Here is a 22,583-nt window from a genome sequence, read left to right as displayed (position 1 = left end):
TGGGGACTGCAGACTATCAAGTCCTTAGACCTGTGCTTTCTAATACGGGAGCCATTACACACAGGTGACTACTGAAGATTTAAAACGAGGTTAGTGAAACTGAGACACTGAATTTTAAATTTAATTTTAATTACTTCATTAAACTGAAATTTTAAAACTATTCCTCAAATCAGTTACTAGAACTTTTAATTACGTTTCGAAAAACTTGGGTATACACTTTAAAAACTGAAAATTTTATTAACTAAAAATATAGATCAAGTATTTTCAATGAAAAAGTACATACCAGATTTGGAAGACGTAGTACAAAAGAATGAAAATATCTCATTAACAAATTTGATATTGATTACATGTTAAAATAATATTTTGATAGATTGGGTTAAATAAAATTTATCATTATTAAAATTCATTTTTTTCTCCTTTTACTTTGTGTGTGTGTGTGTGAGGAAGATTGGCCCTGAGCTAACATCTGTGCCCATCTTCCTCCATTTTATACGTGGGACGCCTGCCACAGCACAGCGTGATAAGTGACGTGAGGTCTCCCCTGGGATCCAAACCCATGAACCCTGGGCTACTGAAGCAGACGGCATGAAGTTAACCACTACGCCACTGGGGCGGTCTATTCTTTTACTTTTTTGATATAGCTACTAAAATTTTTGAATTTTATATAATTATGTAAATTATTATATAAATATATAAATTATATAAATATACTTATATGTGGCTTGCATTATATTTCTACTGGACAGTGCTGCCTTAGACAACATATGTAAAATGAAAACTTTTAAAAAATCAGGTTTCTTAAGGTAAATGTACAGGCAGTAAAATTCACTCTTTTACGTGTACAGTTCTAAAAATTTTGACAAATGTGTGCAGTTATGTAACTACCACCACAATCAGGACATAAAACATTGCCATCACCCCAAAAAGTTCACTCATGCTCCTCAGTAATCAACTCAAACCTGCCAGCGTCAAACCCTGACAACTCTGTTTTCTGTCTCCATAGTTTTGCTGTTTCCAGAAAGTCGTATGAGGTGAATAGTACAGCATGTAGACTTTTGAGTCCAGTAAAATTAAATTTTAAATACCATACCACTCTATGGCACTAAAGGATTATCATTCTGATATTTCCTTTCCTTCTATTACCAACAATTTGCCAAGGCCTATTTTCCAGTTATCCCACTTTCAAAACAGAGCTTTCCTCCTTATCACTATTATATTAACTTATGTACACTTCTAGAATAAAACTGAGCAGATTGTATTATAGTTATTTACATACAGGTCTTCCTTCCTTCTAGAACCACTATGCTTTCCATAAAGATAACAAGGCTGGGAAGACACTTCCCACAGTGTTATAAAAAAGGAAAAGGAAAAGAATTGAGTGATGAAGTTTACCCCCTAGATTAGATGTCTACTTTTACTGAGGTCTCAGAAAAGGATCTTAGGCGATCCAGGATCCAAGAACTACAACGCCAGCTCATCACCCACGCCAATATTCTCACCCAGACTGTTAGCAAGCTCTGACAAACCAATAGCAAGTAAAGCTGAAGTAGGCTGCCTGACACTATTTTTCTCATAAACTGTTATTTCTGGTACATGATTTTACAGAACATAAAGTTTTTCAGGAACACATGTATCACATTAGAGCAGAAACACCTGTACCACAAGAAAGTCAAGATTTAATAAGTTCTACAGCTCTATCTGAAAGTTTGCATATTTGTAATCATTAATCCTCACATAGTTAAATACATGAAATCAACAAGTCTATGTTTTAAACAGATAAATAAAATATTACCACTGACTTTAATGCTTTCAAAATACTTACTGAAGTCTCCAGTAAGAAAAACTCCTTCTGCTCCCGGGGCCCACTCTTTGCAGTATAAGCCCCCGTCAGCACATCTGTGGACGCCAAATGATTCATAACCTCTGGAAAACTTGTCAATACCACCTTCATTCTTTCCAATGTTGTCCAAAGTCTGGCTAAACCGGTTATACCTTTGAAAAAGCGCAAAAGAAAGACCTTAGAAAATTAAATTGTCTCCCAGAAAAGCTACTGTAATTAAGTAGCTACTTTACTCTTATTCAGAGAAAGAAAAAAAAAAGACATCATTAAACAGGAAAAATGTGAATAATTTCATTTATTGGGAGAGCTTACCTGATAGGATAAAATCTTATCTCTTATCTCAGATAAACTGAACTAATGCAACTAACGTTCTTTGTAATTTCAAGCATTTTGGTATAAGAGATGAAATATAATGATTATGTTATCCATGATTTGAGATTTACTTATTTATATTTTTTTTGGTGAGGAAGACTGGCCCTGAGCTAACATCTATCATCAATCTTCCTCCTTTTGCTTGAGGAAGATTGTCACTGAGCTAATATTTGTGCCAATCTTCCTCTATTTTGTATGTGGGACACCTCCACAGCATGGCTTGATGAGCAGTGTGTAGGTCCACACCTGGAATCCAAACCTGTCAGCCACAGGCCACTGAAGTGGAGCGCCCCAACTTAAACACTATACTACCAGGCCGGCCCACCCATGAATTTTTTTTAAGTCATCATATTGTCAAGTAACTTCTAGGTCAAGACAGTATAATGAAACAGAATCCTACAGAATCCCTATATCTCTCTCTTTTAACTCCTAAGAAACGGAAAGAAAAATAATCAAAAACCAGCAAGAAAAATAAAATTACTCTACAGCAAAGGGTTTAGCAAGCTTTTCCGTTAAGGGATAGAAAACAAATTTTAGGCTTTGCCAGCCATATGGTCTCTGTCACAGCTACTCAACTGGTCTCTCAAGCATGAAAGTTGCCACAGATAATATGTAAATGAGTGGGAGTGGCTGTGTTCCACTAATGCTTTATTTACAAAGACAAGTGGCTGGCAAATGTGGCCTTTGGGCTGGAGTTTGCCCAGCCCTGCTCCACAGCAACTAAGCATGAAAAGAACATAACATCATGTCAAACTACAAAAGCTAGGAGCCTTGAGAAGAAATTGAAGACTCCTTCCCAGGCAGGAGCAAGAAGAACACATGGCTGCTCCTGCCCCTCTGCCAGATCCCCGGAGTCCACATGCAGCACTGGTACACCAGAAGAATGCTACTATTTCACTAATACCCCCAAATCTGGGGAGAAGCAAACTAGGACAAAACTGGTGAAAGTGGAGAAGTGAAGCACGTGGCAGGTGCTCTCCACCAGACATGGAGGTTCCAGATTTATGCAATGAACTGAGCAATTTCCCCATACCCTGAGGACAAGCAACAAAAGTCCCAGAAAGATGGCATGGATCCAAGTAGGGGCTGGATATGACATTTGAGAAAATGACTACTGAAGAACACTCCAACTGAGCTGAACAGAAAACGAATCTTTCCACAAAGGTTTCACACTATACTTCAACTTAACCATGAATTCAACAAAATAAGAGCTGAGAGGTTATATGACAAAACAGCACAACAAAAAGTAAAATGAGATTGCAGACCTAAGAAAACAAAAGGAGAAACAAAATATATTATTGAAAAATAATAAATAAATTAGAATTGACAAGGAACAGAATATACATATAAAAAATAAATTATTAGTTAAATGAATAAATAATTGGAAATTGATAAATAGAGAAGAAAAAGACAAATTGAATACAGGATATACTGAAAGAAGCTAAAAGATAAGCAGTATTGACAAAAATGATCCAAATAAGGATAGCTGGTCACTCTGAAGAACAAAACTAAATATAAAAGGTGTAAAACTGGAAATCTTTTCTTAAAGAATTAAATCTTTATATTAAAAAGAACACAATGTTTCAAGAAAAATTTGGAAAACAAAGAAACACACAAACATGTACACACAACATCTCCCAGTTTAAGCTACTGAAACTCAAAGGATAAAGAAATAATTCTATAGACAACAAGTATCAAAGCAAGGAGAGGGGCACTTTTTTTCCTAAAGAACATTATATTGAAGACCAAAAGATAACAAAGACAAGCCCATACAATTCTGAGAAGAAAAGTAGTAATCTAAGGATATTTTATTAGACAAGCTCCCTCTCAAACCTAAGGAATTCTTTAAATATTATCAAATTTAAAAATAATTTTAAGTCTAAGACACTAATGAACCATTCTTGGAGGAAAACAAGACTAGTTTCCATAAAAATTAGGCAATTAAAAGATTAAACACACACACAGAGGAATGGACAGTCATTGCAGCAGTGTGGCTGGGCCCTGAGTCTTTAAATATAGAACTGTGGCCACACAATTGTGCAACTGTGCGAATGCGATAACGAAAAAAGAATCTCAATGGACAGAATAAAAATTTTATTTATAAAAAAAACAAGAGATGAGTGAAAGGGAGATGGAATAAAACCCATGTGTACAACGATAATCATTATGTCATTATTTATAACACCAAACCATGGGCAATGAGCTACCTGTTCAACAATGAGAGGCTGGCTGAATAAACTGTGGAACATCCAAACAACAAATTACACAAGATCCATTAGGAAGGATCAGGGAGAGGGAAATGTGCTGATACAGGAAGATGTAAAACAGAGTGCTCAGGAAAGACGCTGCAGAGCAGTTTTCCACAAAGCATCCATTTATATAAGGAAAAACAGGCATAGCTACGGATGGCACGTAGACCCACCTTCACAAGGCCTCTTCCTCTGCACTGGGGGTTGGATTCCAATGGCCTGGGCGGGGCAGGGGCCTCAATCCTCCCTAGCACCACACTCACTGCGTTTGCTTCAAAGACAGGAAGAGAGAAGCTGCAGCATCTGATCAGTGGGGTGCAGCGGCATACGGGAGTGGCAGGTGTGGGTGGAGTATTTCACATACGACCCCCTTTTGTCCTATATATATATATATACACATAACACACACAAAGACACACACCGACATGTGAGCGCACATGCCATGGTTTTATAAAAATGCAGATTACATTTAATCTATTATTTGAAACAAATTAACTTTTCATGAAATGGCATAACCCTGGTCTCACTGACAGTCCTTACACCAGGGGACACAAGCTAAACTGCTCACAGGAGCCAGACAGGTATCATAAAGATGAGGAGCTGGCCCCACACAAGTGCAAAGCTAATGATAAAAGAATGACCAAGGAAGGGGCCGGCCTGCGGCGGAGTGGTTAAAGTTTGCTCTGCTTTGGCAGCCTAGGTTCGCTCAACAGCCATGCTGTGGAGGCGTCCCACGTACAAAGTAGAGGAAGGCCAGCACAGATGTTATCTCAGGGCTAACCTTCCTCAAGCAAAAAAAAGAGAGAGAGAGGAAGATTGGCAAGAGATGTTAGCTCAGGATGAATCTTCCTCACAAAAAACAAACAAGCAAGCAAACCAAAAAAAAGAATGACCAAGGAGGTAGGCCTCAGAGTATGGAAAACAATGCAGAAAGGAACGGCGGTGAGATGGAGAACACAAACCCCACCGACAAGTGGCAGCACCTATGTAATAGCTACAGTCCGTTGTTACCAAGCGTGCTCTGCCAGTCAGATAATGATTCAAGAACTGAAAAAATTTCAGATTTTTCTATGAACTCTCCCTAATTCAAACATTGGCGACTGTTTCAAAATACTTCAAATACTGATCTAGACCAAAAAGAATAAATAAATCAGATATACAGATCTAATGAGGTCCTAGTATGCAAACTCTCTCATACACTCTAAGTCCTGTGAGAAAATGAGTTTTTCTCTTACGCATATCATTCAGCTATAACTCTCGGTGTATTAAAACTCTAATTCATATTAAACATCACAGGTAATAACATTCAATAAAATATCCAAACAGTAAGCAACAATCAACAAAATAAATTTGGACTGAGGATAAAAAAATATATATATACATACATATGTACTATAATACAAGGAAAATTACTGATTTTTTTTAAAAAGACATAAACGGGAGGTTAAATAAATGTGCTAGTAGTTTCAATGTGGTTATAATATCTTTCAAACACATTTTCAAATTTATAAGTTTAAAAAATAATCATTCTTAAGAAGTTTCATAAGATATGTACAAATGTCCCATTTACTAAAAATTCAATGGAAACGGGATTATAGCGTGATATTACTTTAACTAAATATCTTGACTTCCCTCAAGGTCAGCCCTGTAGCTTCTGATACAGAAATACACATTCCACTTTGAAATCACTGTGGCTCAAAAAAGAAAACGCCTGAGGATACAGCAAGCTCATCATGCCTGTGCCCTCTCCGACTACAGTCGTCTCTCTTAATATTTTGCTATGAATTTACAGGATATTTAAAAACTGGGTCAAATTCTTGGTAACCAAGAACATTAAATGGAGTTAGTATTGCCAACTAGCATTTTGTATAGATATAAAATGTTATAAATATTATCAGATTTAATCTTTACTTGATGTTTTTAATCCTCTTTTTACAAAGGAATAAATAGAGGCACAGATAAATATCTAAGTTGTTCAAGGTCAAGAAGGTAACAAGCAATAGACATGTAGCATCATTCCTCACAAAAGGTGATTAAATTAAGTAAATCAAGAAACAAAATCTCAAATTAAAAGGTATATTTTGCTTTTAAAGAAAGCCCTTTAAGTTTTACTTACAAGGCTACCGATCTTTTAATTTAGAGAATCAGGTTAGTCTCTAGAAATAAACAGGGTATGCTGAAATCCTAACTCTGTTACATCCTATATGTGACCTTGAACATGTCTCTTAACCTCCCTTTTCCTTAATTTCTTCCCCTGTTAATTGGGGGAAAACTCATAGTTTATAAGAAATCAGTGAAATCACTCTGGGATGCAGCCCCACATTGGCCAGCAAGTGCTCAGAAATTGTCGGCTGCAACTTCTCACCACCTCAGTGATAGGCAATGCTGTAACAGACTTTTTCATTCATTAATCAATATTTTATTTTTTTTAATTTTAATGCTTGTTTAGATTTCCATGTACATGTTAATTATTAGCAAACATTAAGGACTGCTCGCCCTCAAATTCCATAAGCGTTTGAGAATCCTTACTATTTTTTCCTGCTATGAAAAATTACAAATATAGGCATACTAACACAACACATACTAGGTACTCCATATTGACTTGAGTGTATGGATTACGGAAAGTTGGGAAGAAAATTAAGTAGACTGGATTGATCAGGGGAAAAAAAATAGCTACTTTAGGGAAGCAGCAAGAGAGAAGTTTGGGCAGAAAAGGAAACAGGCTAAAGTTCCTGGAAGACAGTTTATCCTAGATGTGTCCTGAAGTTCTAATTGCAGGCAGGGTTGTGAGCAGAGGAGATACGGGAGGGAGATGAATCATACCTTATCTGGAAATGTCTACGACGGAGCATCCTTTCTCAACTGCTTCTGAGTGGGCCTGAAACCCAAGGGACCCAGGGGGAAATTCCTTCCTTGCTGGCTTAATTTTCAAGATTTTATACTGTCATCTGCTCTTATATTGTCACCTGCTTGCTAGAGGAGACGTGGATTAGAGTCAAGAAAAAGCACAGAAGTAAAAGCTCAATAGGAATTTTTAATAGCTAAAAAAGGGGGAAATAAGGTTAAAGGAGGGGGGCATGGAAAATTTTCTGAAAAAAAAGAACAGCTTTTTAAATCAGCCTTTAAAAAAGACTTCAAGGTGACTGGCAGAAACTTTCTTCTTCAAGCGAAAAATATCCAAAATATACAAAATGATCTATACGTTAAGGCTGTCAAATGAAGTGTAGGCAGTTGAGACCTTAAAGTGAGCAGTCGATGTCCCTCAACCAGGGATAAGTAGTCAACATTAATTAAAAAAACACCACATATTTACTACAGGATAAAAATATTTATCGTGTGCTAATAATTCCACTACATAAAACAAGAACCTTCCTTTAGGAAGTCTGTCAGTCCAGTGGAAGACTCTTCACTCACACAGGACAGGGCTGAGATAAGCAAGTGTTAGCAGAAGAATAAGCAAGACAACGGAAGAATTAGAGGGAGAAGAGATTAGAGCAGGCTTTAGGGAGTAGCTGGCATTTGTGCTGTATCTTGAAGGATGACTAGTGTATTTTGACAGCTGGAAAAAAGACACAGAAGGGCATTACACGTGCAGACTTAGGCGGTTCCTGTCGACATGACGACTAGCTGCGCGTAGCCAGAGCAGGAGGATGGGTAGGAACCCAGTGGGCAACCAGGATGGGAAAGGTGGTTTTCAGCTAGATAATAAGGTAAATGAAAAATAAAAACCCTTTGAAACTTTACAGTGGAGATAACGGGTAGGATCAGAGACAGGCTGTAAAGGGAGCAGTCTGAAGGATGAATTTCAGTAGGCACAGTCCACAGATTAATGAAGTCTTTATTAAATAGACGGAATATGAAAAGCACAGGCATTTGTGGACTCTTGTTATACAAGATTGATCAATAAAAAGAATTTAAAAATTGACATCCTGGTACACATGGTTTCTTACTTTTTGAGTGCTATTTCATATTATTAAATGTTTAAGTCATTAATCACCAAATAAATGTATACATTTTCAAAATTCCATTTAAAATCTCAGTCACACTTCCACTGTGTATCCAATTTAGCACACACTCTAGACTTCATCTTTCAGGAAACAGTAAAAATGGGAGCATTTAAGTAAAAGTGACAAGCAAGGACTGGTAAAATCCATCCACTTATTCCACAGATATTACTGAGCATCCATGATAGACCCAGCACCATGCTAGTCATTGAGAACAAGGCGACGAAAGACATCACATCCCTGCCTTCAAGACATTCTTTGTTACGTGTGCTAGACAGTAGCCCAAAAAGCAAAGAGTGGGAAAGCATTACATGAGGCACTGATAGACGCTTAACCAGAAAACAGCAGCAGCTAGGAAGTAAATTCCACAAAGTCAGGGAAAATGATCTGTTTTGCACGCTGATATAGCCAAGCACCTAAAATACTGGCATAAGTAAGTACTCAACAAACAAATATTTACTGAGCACTTGTCAAATTGTGACTATGTAATGGTGATACAATGGTCAGACTTAGGTCTAAGATTAGGATTATTTTGCCCAAAATATTGTCATTTGAATGCCAATCCTACTTCTTACCAGCTGTAACTAAGACTAAAGTTCCTAACCTGAAATGAGAATAATACCAGAACTTACTTCACAAAGTTGCTTTGATAATCAAATAATACACCTAAAATGCTTACAATACTGTTCGCATGAAATAATAAATAACACCCTATCAAGACAATAAATGTATTCAATGATTGCTGGATTTAAGATCAACATACAAAAGACAACAGTCTCTTAAAATATAAGGGAGCTACAATCCACTGTAACCGAACAACGCTCGCTCTCTGATCCTCAGTCCCACTGGCCCTCCAGGCTTTGTGCGCTCGTTTCCCTGGACCTGAGAAGGCTAAGGCTTGCAAGCAGCTCCGGGAAGAGGCCAGATGCTAAACACAGATGTGTGGGGGAACAAAGGCCCAATGGGACAAACTTTCACCGACAGGAGACAGAAAATGGGGAGGAGTCCTCAGAAAAATTCCTCACCCTTCCTCCTGCAGGTCCTCTGTGACCAACCAACCATTTGAAAGGAAATACATTATCTCACATAAAGAAGTTGATTCATCGACTTGGGTGCTATATGAAGATCAAATGTAGGGAACCACAAAGTGAACAGCAAATCGGGGGATGTGACTGACCCAGTCAAGACACCAACTGCCACCAGGAGCCAAAATACATCCCCCTCAGCAGTCAGTGCTATTTAAGATGCACGCAAACTATTCTGTGCTGGAGGTCTACTCCGCAGAACTGAGAAAAAGTGAGTGGAAGATAATTAATTCCCATCATCTCGTCTCTACTCAAACTGATAGACAGCATCACGCATGTCTGTGGGTTTTACTCAAGCAGTTTTTCTCACTATCACCACCCTTACCAATGCCTATGTTCATGAGTTTGGGACTAGACCTTAATTAAATGAGTTGTTTCACATATGGAATTAGTCTATGGCTAATTGGTATGGACCACCTACTACATGCCAGGCATGATGACACACTAAAAAGGACACATATTAGAAATATTAGAAGTAAAAGATTGGCTTCTATTGGTAGGTCCATTAGCAAACTGACCTTAGATTTTTCACTTAATGATCTGAGTTTCGGCTTCCTCATTTATAAAACTGAAAGATAATACTATCCATCTCAGGGCTGTTGTGCTTATATATAACTAACCCACCCAAACTTTCCTTTTTTTTTAAACAAGAAATTGATTTCTAAGCAGAACAAAAAAACAAGAAAATCCTGAAAACAAACTGGAATAGTTCTATCATGCTAATTATAGTACAATAATAAAATCTAGATAGTAATTCAATTACAAGCAAATATTGTGTTACTAATTTTAACCTATTTAAAAAATCTAATTCATTTTATGCCATTTCTAAAAAACAATCAAATGCACTGTGGTCAATCTGATAAATACATCCTCAGATCATATTTAAGAACAAATAGTTGATCTCTTATTTTCTGACACTATAGAATAAAAGCTATTTAAATAGTTTTATTCTTACTTGGCCTAAAGTTAAATGCAATTTGGCTACTTTGAGTTTCAAATTAATAAAATCTATGCAGAAATTATGATTATATAGAAATCATCAAATCTTTCTTTTTTGAGAGAAGGAGAATGAGGTCAATTCAAAATTGTTAAAAGTTAACTTTTAAAAGTTAGAGTTGCTACTATGTACAATAGAGTCCTGAAAGTAAATAGCGGCTGTTATTTATTAATTGTACTTTCCTAATTCTGGCCCTGGGCCATAGGGGTAGCGGGGTTAGGAAGGGTTATTGCTGACATCCTTGGAGTTCTACATCCTACAAAATCACAAACATGAAATGTTCTTATTCAATTAACGAAAAACTGAAAATACCCCAATTAGTGATACTACTTAGAAAGCTTTATACAATTCTCCAATTATTTTGCTAAGGTACTTATTTCTAGAATTCTACATGTAGGATATTGGAAATGACACAATGACACAACTTAAAGAACCTACTATATAGCCATTAATGTAAACATATTTTGACTTCTTAACAGATTAATTAACTAGAATAAATTAACAAAATGTAGCTAGAAATTAATTTTCATCACTATGTCTTGTCTCTTGGTTGCAAACAAATTAATAATATATTGCCCTTGCAGTTTACCAAGGTATGATTAATGGTCAATACTAAAATTTCTGAGGGCTTCTGGCAAAGTGAAAACCTGACTGCCTAACTAGAAAAAGAACACCACGCGAATGTAATAAATCAGAATTATTGAAGGGAGGTCCTGCGAGATGGCCCATCTGGTCAGGCCTTCAAGTGTCAAGTGTTGTCCCCAACACTGGAAGCAGCAGCCTCTTTATCAGCCACTCTCTTTCCAGTCACGCTCCTGTTCACGTCTTTGCTACATGCTCTGCTGATTACCTTGGAAAAGGGCAATGCTGTAACTGTTCAACTGACCTTTCAGTTTATTTTCTCTTGTGTAATATGAAACATGAGCTAACACAGTCTTAGTCTACTGTAGAAATGGAAGAAATCTAACTTAACGTTTCAACAGCTCTTGGCTCAAAGAGCTCTGTTCTGGCGTCAGGTTTCTCTTGGAAAAATTACATGGCAAAGACCGGAGGCTTGAGTTGGAGAGAGAGGGGCTTTCGGCCCCCCACGATGTAGACCCCCATCTGCACCAGAGCTGTGCTCTTGAGAACGTGTGGTCAACTAAACTGCTGAGAAGCAACTCTCGTCTTCTGAATCGCCACGAGAATCTTGTTCTTAACGTGACTCACTGTATTAACAAACATTAAAAGCAATGATGGCTAGGTCTTTGCATCTTTTAAATTGAATGTCACTGTTATTCAGACACTGTCCTAAATTCTATACTCACCAAAATAGAGAGGGAATTTAAGGAGTCAGAAGACAAGTTCTAGACTGACTCTAAGGTCCTAACCATGTGAACTTGAAGAAGATGACCACCCAAAGCTTTAGCTCCCTCTTCTGTGAAATGAAGGAGCTGAACTGAAGGGTCGCATCCAGGTCTAAGAACCTGTGATCCATACTCTAACCTTGTCTGATTAGAAGCTGGGTCCTAACTGCTCCAACCAAGAAAGAAAAAAAGGCACCCCAATTCAAAGGTTATTTTGAACATCTCCCACATACACTAAAGAGTGTGTATTTTACCATGCACGAGCAACATAATTTTTAATATATCTTTTTTCTTAAAATGAAATGCAGCATATAAGCCATCTATGAAACATGAAATGTGCAGCAAATAAGTCTATCAACAGACAATATTACAATAAATTATAAATATCACAAATCATAAATGATAATGACTAACACCTCATGGAGTACTTACCATGCTCCAAGTACTCATAAAAATTAACTTATTTAAGCCTTCACAATAACTCAGTGTGGAGGATACTATTATCATTCTCATGGCACAGATGAAGAAACGAGAGGTTAAGCAGTTTTGCCCAAGGTCACACAGCTATTAAGTGGATGAAGCAGGAATATAAACCCAAGACTGTTTCCAGAGCATCTGTCCTTAACCAGTACGCATAGCACCTCCCCATACATTTTGCAGTTTACAGTTTTCCAGTTAATTTGGACTTCTATACTAAATTTAAATTATTTGTTACTTAGTATTTGTTAAATAAGTTTACTAGACTAAACTTTTGAAGGAAAAAGATCTTTTGCTTTAGGTAAAAGTAGTACAAATGGTCAAAAATAAAATCACCAGAAAACTCACTTGAGAAAATTAAAACTTGTCATATTTACATGAAACAAATCCACAAAGCATTTTATTTTTTTTTCTATTTTAATTTTTAAAGTCTAACAAAGGACAGAAATCACATTGGTGCTGATTCTAATTGCCCAGAGAATTTTATTTGGAGGGCGATGTACCTGTCACAATGAACCCAAATTAACTTGAGTTAAAGCAAAATATGCAAACAAGTACTATTTTATACCCTTGATATATAGTTTCACACCGGATGGTTATTATATCAATAAGATAAAAACTAACGAACCCTAATTTTTTCATCTAAAAAACCACCAAAGATCAGAAAGTGTATCTTAGTACTTGGCAAATCAGCAAACCCCATCACACTTTTGAATTTATTAAATAAAGCCAGAGAGCCATGGACTTGATCCTCGTGAATGTTTTTATATTAGAAACAGGATAAATGAATCAATTTTCACTTTGACAATGGCACAGGACACACTATACTAATATATATCAAAGAATCCAAGGAGATATATATATATCTCTAACAAAAAAATCCACATCTTTTGGACTAAATAGCCATGAAATATCAAAGGTCTGTCAAACACCCTGACAGTCCTTTGCCTTTACTGAGGGAGACAAAGGTTTCAAAATTCTGTCAGCTACAAAACCAAAAGATCAAAGAGCTTTCATAGTGACTCCCAACATATTGGCAAGATCTCTTTTGAGTTATAAAAATCCAAGTTTCATATCTATATCCATCTGTCTATCCATCTATCTATATATGTATATATAAATATATCGTGTGTATCATGTATGCTTATATATACACATATGACATATATATGCATTATATACACACACACAAATTTTTTTTTTACGTCCAATGACCTAATACAGACCAGACAGAATAGGTCTGAAAGCACAGGACAGTGTGGCAAGTAGAGAAGTCTATGCTGTTTGCATGTCCCAGTTTATTTCTCCCGAACTACATATTTTATTCTTTTAAATATTTACACAAATTGAGCTTGAGATAAAGTATTTAAATGTTACTGAGCAACATTACTCTGCAGATTTGGTAATGAAGTACTGATGTAAAATAACATTATAAATTTGACTTCCCACATTATCAAGAGTCCTGTGCCAACTACTATACCCAGGACCAGGATGCTATAAGCAGACGTGAGAGAAATCCCAAAGTCAAACTCCATTCAAGTACAACTAAATGTTTGCTAACAAAGCCATGCTGATGCTTAATTTAAAGCCTATTCAACATTAATAAAAAGGAAACTTTAAATTCATCTAGGACTCTCACTGCTTATAGCCACAGTTTTCAAATTTGAGGTTCCCAAAATGCTCCCGCTAGATCACACAGTGGTAATGATAATCAATACGGTGGCCTTTTCATAATCAAAACTACAGGAATTGTGAGTTCACATAGGCTCCTCATGCTCATGGGCCAACCTTTCCCCAGGCTGGGTTCACAAAGAGCTTTGGTCAAACTGTCCCAATGGTATAATCATACAGTATTATAAATTTCTCTGCTGACATTTTCCCCCACCAGATTATAGGGGCCAAAAAGCCAAGGGTCCTTTTTTGTTTAATTTTACATCTTCACCATCTAGTACAGCATCCATTAAGGAATAAGGTCTGAACAAATGACTCCTCAATATGTTTCACCATGGGGCATTTAAATAGGAGAAAATGTTTTAACCACCTGGGATGATTTCAATGATAATTGCTACCTGTTACTGAGCACTTTCTATATACCCAGCATTGTGTTAAATGCTCTACAGACAATATCTCATTTAATTCTCCCAATTCTATGTGTTGAGAATTCTGTACTTATTTGAAACTTAATTTCAAACCCCCTTTAAGAATTTCCAAAGTTCATGGGAAATAATTTAGCTGTTAGGATTAATATTCATACATAATATCTTTGAATTTTTGAGCACCTTCCTGCATATCACAGATAGGATTTTATTGAATATTTATGCTACATTTATATATGAAATATTAGGAAGTGTTAAATCTATATTTATTGACAAAAAAAGATGTGCATAACACAGTTACGTGAAAACAAATCAAGTTTAAAAGGTTTTCTGTTGTTTAATTATGAATGTATACTATTGTGTAGGAAAGTATCTCAAAGATTATACATCAAAATGTTAACCATGATCCCAGAATAATGAGGTTATGAAGAATTTTTCTGTATTTTTGTCTTTATTTTTTCCAACTATAAACATGCAAAGACAGAATATGAAGTAAAGAATATGAAGACAAGATCTACAATATAATTATTTTAAAGTTTATTGTTTAATAAATAATTTATTTTATACATCTACCTACTTTAACAAAAGGATATTTGTTGAAAAGCAAATGAGGGAGGACAATCAAATAAGGAAAACTTACATCTCATTAGCTCGTTAGTTCTTCCCTATTCAAATCAGTACAACAGAAGGCATAACTGCTACGTCAATACTGCGAGCTGCTCCCACTGATAACTCAGCTGAAATGCGATGGCCCCTTAAAGCCTTGAAGCTGAGTGATTCCACCTATACACATTTCCCCCATTCCTTTTAATCCATTTATTAATTCATACAAAAAATGTTTAGGTGCTCTCTCTATATAATGATCTCATACATGAAACACACAATCTCCTACCCTTTCAATCTCCAACACCTAATCAGGTACCTAACAACAGCAGGCACTCCTCAGTAAAATATCTCTTGAACTAAAGAAAAAAGAACAAAATTTGGTGCCCGTCTTCAAAAAATTCCAATTCCATAGGGCTCCCTAGCGTTATTTGCTTACACATTAAATCCTCCAGCCTATAACCTATCTCAATCTTCCTGATACCCCCTTACTCACTCTCAAAATGCCAGCCGCACCCCACACCAGGGACTACACAGATCCTCAGTATTAAATAAAAGTAACTTTTTAAGAAGAAGACTGCAATATCAAAGCTGCCATATTTAAATAAAAACTACCACCTACGGGACAATAGAGGAAACCATTCAATTTTTTTCACCTTATATTTTTTCTTAAAAACAGTGCAATGCAGCCTAAATTACTTCACTGCTGTTGCAGACAGTCCCAGTGATAGATCTATTTTATTATTGTTTGCTTCAATACCTATCTCCCTCCTTTCTTCTTACTTCCAGCAACATTCTCAAAACCATGCTTACAAATAATAAATACTAAAAGCAGTGGAACTGAAGCATGACATACTCATTCTCTTCTAAGACTGGTAACCATGAGAGCACAAAAGTCCAGCCTGCACCCTCAAGAGTAACATTATTTCTATTTAAAAACTCCCAGAGAGGACCGAGGCAGCCATGTAATTGCATATCCACAGCCACTCACTCTGCCCTGCCTCCTGCTCATAGACAGCATGCAGTTCTATGAAAAGCATTAGTCATTCGGTCTCACAAATCGACTCCAAAATCAAAGCCTGAGCTTTGGTTGCATGTTTGCTTGTTTTGCTTTCTTTGTTTTATTTCTCATCCCTGGAAAACACTAGGTTTCAAATTCCCTCCCTTTAACTTGCTACTAGAATGAACACCTAAACAATAATTGTACCCCATCAAGAACTGGGCAGCTCAACACTGCTGAGAAAAGTGTGTTTGACATTTTTCTCCACAAGACTCCATTCTCAGTTCCTGTACTGGTTCAGTGAACAGAGCTATAATTGAGAAAAATCCAAATGCAGGAAAGATTCATCCTACAGGAAAGAGATGTGTATATGTTTAAAATATTTTATAGAGCGTACTTTAAATGAAACTGGATTTATTTCCAAATTCACATTAAAATAGGATTTGCCAGCATTTTCTTATTAACATCCTAAATTTAAAAAATGAAGATGCTTCCAAGTATGATAATAAGTAAATTATGATACTGTTCATTAATTATTTCCTACAGTTCTGTGGTATCAAGATGTAACTTAAAATTATAATGTTTAACAAAAATCTCCCACTCTCCAAGATCTTTCTAATTAATAAAAAGAATCAAAGATTTTTCAGGACAGAGAAAATCTTTTCTCTTGTTTAAGGAAAAAAAAAAAGTGAAAAGCTTCAAACAATTATAAAATAAGTATTCTAAAATTCTATGTCCAGTTTCCACAGCTCCTCTACACAGCTCCAAAACCCCTTTGTAGCCATAACTGATTAGGTTAGCAAACAGTGATTTATTGGTTTCATATGTATATATGAAAATGTGGTGACTTCCATTGAAAGAAAAAAATCTCATTCATCAGAAGCAAAAATTATTTTTTCTGAAAATAAAATTACAAATCTAAAATCTGAAAAGAAAAAGTAAAGATGCCTTCATAGCCAAACATTCTACAACCAAATACTAATACTAATTTTAATACTTGAGTCACATAAATTCCCTAAAGCCAACGAATGCATTTTAACTTAAACATAATTCCCAAAAAGTGTGTTTCTGTAAATGTTGTCCCTCTTGCATTCAATTCAACTGGGGTGCTTATCACAATCAAGATTTTTGACATGCGTGTTACTGGACCCAGTTTCTGGAAATAAGAGCCACAAATAGTCATATAAACAAGACTTTTTTACATCACCATTATGCACATCAAACTGTTTTAAACGTCTCCTGGTGGGTACACTGCTTCTTAATTAAGCTTACTTGAACTGATAATCAAGACTTCTTGACTCTTTAAAAGAATAAGATGAACCATATCAAGAATTCAATTTTACCCCATGTTCCCATTTTGGTAAATTCAAATGTATTTTTCATAAGATCATATTTCTCCTTTCAGGATAATATTCTCTAACAACACATCTCCCCTCAGGATACTTTTGTACTAAAAGTGATCTCAGGATTCTCCTGAGACACATCAGCACTGAGAATACATGCAAGAAATGCCCCTTCTCTAAAGTAGGCCTTTGGTTTCTTTTTAAGAACAATGAAACGTTCATTTCAGGACATGAAGAGGCAGAGATGGCTCAAAGGGTTATATATAGAAGTTGCTAAGCAACATTGGGGCTTTACGTGAGTTATGTTTAAAGCCTGTACCAACACGAGGGACTATTCCAAATGATCCAGCAGTACTCCCCGGAGCTGATGATGTTCACACAGCTTTGGGCACCAAACAGTGATGTTGCCCAGCTAGGCTATGTGGCTATGCCTTGGTGACTTCAGTGAGGGGTGGCAAGGGAAGAGAAGGGATTTCCTGGGGGGTTTCTGATCCCTTTTATTCTCTTCCCTAAAGCAGAAATGATGCTCATGATGATATCCAAATGAACGAAATTACCAAATTGAGGCAGTTCAATGGGCAGGATACTTGGTATTCTTTAATGAAAATATGAAAAGGCAAACATGCTTAATTCTTGGGCAAAATTCCCTTCAAACAGGAATTCTGCAAACAGGAGATGTCACACATTCTCTTCCCTGGTACAACATGTGTAACATCTTCTGAAAAGAGACTCATGGATCTTATCGTTACCCGAGAAGAAACGAAAGTCACAGATTACTAACCTATCATGAGAAAGGGAGAAAAATCAGTAGTTACACTGCAAGTGTTGGAGGATCTTCAAGCCAACAGGTGGGATTTGACCAAGGCATTCCCAGAATAATAAGCTACTTTTTTATGAAGTGTTGTCTATTCAGACATGTTAACTTTCTATATTTAAACGTTTAAAGTAATTTTTTCATCACCTGCCATTGAGCAATCACTGCATAATATAAAGTCAACTATCTCCAATGCAATACTTCACATGATGAGAAACTTTAACAGCAATTTTCAAGCTAAAGTACAAAAGAGGATATGAATGTCAATATAAAATGAGACTCCCAGGAAAAATAGGAAAAAGAAGTAGGCAGTATATTTTTAAGCTTCTTTTGGAGGATAAATTCATGCTGAATAAATTGAAGTGACATTTGGTTTCTCAGAATTCCAGCCTGTCCTGACGGCCTCCAAAGTTACAGATTCTTACATGTAGCCTTTTTTCACTAAAACTGACACCTAGCCAGAATTGTCAAGGCAAAAGATTATTTTTAAAGATGCTCAGATAATGATTATTTAGAGTCACATCAGCTAATGATATAGTAGAATTATCAATTAACCTCCCAATTAACACAGAGTTATCAATAAAAACTAGTTTCCTGGTAGTACCTATTTGTGCACAGATTAGCTGTTAAATCATAAATATTATAAAACATTGCAAATGAACCAAAAGATATAATGATACAGAGGGGGAAAAAAGAGAATGATACCAAAACTTTCTGAATTTAAAACGTCTCACTGAGCAAGAATCTGCCTTATATATTATAGAAAAAAAAAAACTGTCATCCTAAAGCTAGCTAAATGTATTGAAAGTAATTTAAACTTTGTGAAAAGAAAATACAAAAATTTAGTAATTTATGAAGTAGGAACTCTGTAAATGGGAATAAGAAGGAACTATAATAATACAAGAGAAACTGATTTATTCTAATTACATTCATACGCTTCCCACTTAGACTGTCCTTGGCCATAGACCTATCTCAACATAGATATTCATGGAAATAATATGAAATCAGCTCATCCAATTTTTCCTCTGAAGGGCAGAGACAGTAAGGTATTAACAGAAAAGAAATTGGAAAAAGTAAATCTGGCGAGCAGTGCATTACCTGTCTGGTTTGGAGCCGACCCCTTTAGTTTAGCCATATATTGCAACGGAATATACAACAGAAATAAATTCTAATTACTACTTGGCCATGGAAAGGGAAGGGAAGGGAAGGGAAGAGAAGAGGGAAGGAGAAGGAAGAGAGAAGGAAGAAGAAAGGGACGGGAAAGGAAGGGAGGAAGGAAGAAATGCCCCTGACAAAGAAAAAGGCACAATGAGAAAAATGACTATCATGAAATTAATTCTAAATTCTAATCCCAAATCAAATCCTTACTAATGTCCTCTATACAAAAGATGTATAATAACAGAAGAAGTGATTAAATGTGTATCATTAACAATTTGAGGAAATTCTTCAAAGTATTCAAAATATGGAGAGCATATTCCAGTTGCCCCTCCAAATTTACCATCCAACCTTTTCTATCCTGACCTCTGCCTCAAGAAGCTGCTATGTGTGGGCTACATCAAAGGGAACCCATGCCCTTATCTGCAGACAACCGCTCTCCAATGGGAAAGCAGCTCCTAGCTTACTACTAGGTACTAGCAGAGATTAATCACTTGCCCATTAACATCAAGTGACTTTGAGATTTGAACAGCCCAGGTTGAACTGGGTGTTACCTGGTCCACTAAACCTTCAAAAGGGACATGCAGAATGGAATTCCATTAAAAAATGGAAATGGTACATACACGACCCAACCCAAGCACGTCTGGAAGGCACAAGTAAACTCAACTGCACAAACAAGTGGGTCAGACTCCCAAGGCACTTGCTCCTTCTATGTTGCTTCCTCTCTCTAAACCCACCCATTTGGCCCCAAAGGGAGGTCCCAATGGCCAGGAAACAGAGGAGGAAAAAGCATGACCTGGATAATGGATGCATCTGCTCAGTAGGCTTGCATAAGTTAGGAGTGTACTACAACTCCACTCAGTGGTAACCTTCCCAGTAAGTAGAACTGGGTTGTACATCTTCCACTTTGAGTGGGATGAAAAGTAATAGAAGTAGAGTTCAACAGTGACTTACGGGCTAGCAACTATAGGGTCTGGCCAACAAGGCATAAACTTGAAAACACAAAAATTTAAAAATTGGTGACAAAGAGATACGTTGATTGACCTCTGGGAATAAGTACAGAGTATGATGATATTCATGCCCCACGTAATTACCCATCATAGAATATGCACAAAGGGGTAGGCTCTTAAAATCAGGTGAACAAGATGACCCATTCAGTGGATGCCAGTCAATCATCTTCCCCAGATAATACAGCCCTTGCTCATGTACTAAGTTGCTAGGGTGGAAGGGATGGAGCTACACAAGAGTTCAACAACGTGGTCTTCCCCTTACCAAAGCTAATCTGGCTACTACCTATGCTAAGTATGCAGCCAGCCAAGAGCAGCTGCTCCCATAAACGCCCAGAATGTTACCATTCCCAGGGCTGATGAACTAACTCCTTGGTAGCGGGTTGATTACACTGGACCTCTTGCATCAAGGAAGTGCAGCATTTTGTCCTCACAAGGATAAACACATATTCTGGGTAAAGATTTGTCTCTGAGGCTTCCACCAGCATCACCATTCATGGTCTTACCTTATACTTTATCTGCTGCCATGCAGGATGATACAATAGTGCCTCTGACCAGAGGGCATATTTTATAGATAATGAGCTTACAACTTAGGCAATTAACTGGTATTACTAAATGCTCCATCACCCAGAATTAGCTGCCCTTATAAAATGGTAGAAGGGCCTGCTGAATGTTCAGTAATGATGGCATTTGGTAGGCAAGCCTGAGAGGTTGAGGTACTGACCTATAGGATACAGTATATGCTTTAAATTAGCAGCTAATATACGGTGTTATGTCCCCACTGGCAGAATATGGGTCCAGGAACCAAATGGAGGAGGTGGGTGTAGCCCTCACATTATCATATCTGATAAGGTACAGGAAGAATTTTGCTTCACATTGGGACTTTAGGCTTGGTGGGTTTGGAGGTCCTAGTTCCGAAGGGGAGAAGTCTTCCACCAAGAAATATGATAATATTTTCAATTAACTGAAAGGTATGACTACTCTCTGGCCATGGTGTGCTCCTGAGCAGCTGAACCATGGGAAGAGAAGGAGGAAATTGAGATGTAGTTTCACAACGGAGGCCAAGAAGACTATGTTTAGAATCAGGAAACATACTGGAAAGTCTCTCAGTCCCAGTAAGGAACAATCCAATAAAAATAAGACCACCAAGGACTCAGATCCTATGGAAATGAACCTTTTAAAGATTACTCTTAAAGGTTCTTTATGAATCTCATCCAGCCAAGATGGAGGCGAGGGGTAGTAGGAGGAGACAGCTATCATTATAATGGGGCCTGGAACAGCTATGTTTTATATTACCTAATCAAATATTTTATCTTTTCTTCTCTGTGCTATCTTATATGAGGAATACTAGTGGTAGGGAATGCTTTATATTGCAGTGAGAGTATGACGAGTCTGACATCACCTGATAAATAGGATAGCTGATGGGACTTTGTACATTGCCTGCATTAGGATCACAAACTTTTTACCTTGAAAAAGGATAGGAGTGTAGGCCACAAGCCAAAAGGGGCAGACTGTGTCAGACACCTTTCACTTGCCCCTCCAGGCCCATTCTCCACGATTCTGCACACTGTTCTCTGCCCCAGGAATATGACCTCTTGGGATCTATCAACAGACCTCTGGCATCCAGTAGGGTTTGGCCATTGGAGAGATCCAGGAAGAGACCAAGAGAGGCAGGGAGGAAATCAGGATACTTGCCCTCCAGGCTCCCTCCCTGCAATTGAGTTGACAACGTCCCCTGACCTAAGACTACTGATCTTCTCAAAATGGTTGACTCTCCATGATAGTCTCCTTCCTGATTATATTAACTGCTCCTTCCCTTATTCCTTCAGGCCTATAGATGGTAGTAACTCAGAAGCTAAGAGCCTGGTCACTGCATTATCCACTGTGGTTCCCCTACTACCATATCTTTATAAATATTTACTTTATAAATAAATAATTCTTAGATTATACTATTTTTATTGACATCTGTTTCCTGTGACAGCCCTGACAGATATAAGAAGTCTAAAAACTTATCTTTATCCTCAAATAAACACTAATTTTGACTTCGAATTATTCTACAGGAACTAATGGAAAAAACAAAAATAAAACAGTAACAAACAAAAAACCTTTAGACATATTGATTATAGCACCATGAAGACAATTGTCTGCTTTATTTGTTTACTGCTGTAGCGCAGCACCTAACAGAATGCTTGACA

General features: G+C 36.9%; 1 protein-coding gene across 1 annotated transcript in view; it reads right to left on the bottom strand.

Annotated features, from left to right (window-relative positions):
* The window catches only part of GBE1 (1,4-alpha-glucan branching enzyme 1), a 265,131-nt gene that overhangs the window by 215,434 nt on the left and 27,114 nt on the right, over positions 1–22,583 (bottom strand). The window contains exon 2 of the mRNA XM_070488680.1: positions 1,823–1,992. Coding sequence (XP_070344781.1) covers positions 1,823–1,992 — 170 coding nt within the window. The remainder of the gene's footprint in view (positions 1–1,822; positions 1,993–22,583) is intronic.

The sequence above is a fragment of the Equus asinus genome, chromosome 18 (assembly GCF_041296235.1).
Source record: "Equus asinus isolate D_3611 breed Donkey chromosome 18, EquAss-T2T_v2, whole genome shotgun sequence".
In the NCBI taxonomy this organism is placed as follows: Eukaryota; Metazoa; Chordata; class Mammalia; order Perissodactyla; family Equidae; genus Equus; species Equus asinus.
This window is presented reverse-complemented; position numbering and strand designations above follow the sequence as displayed.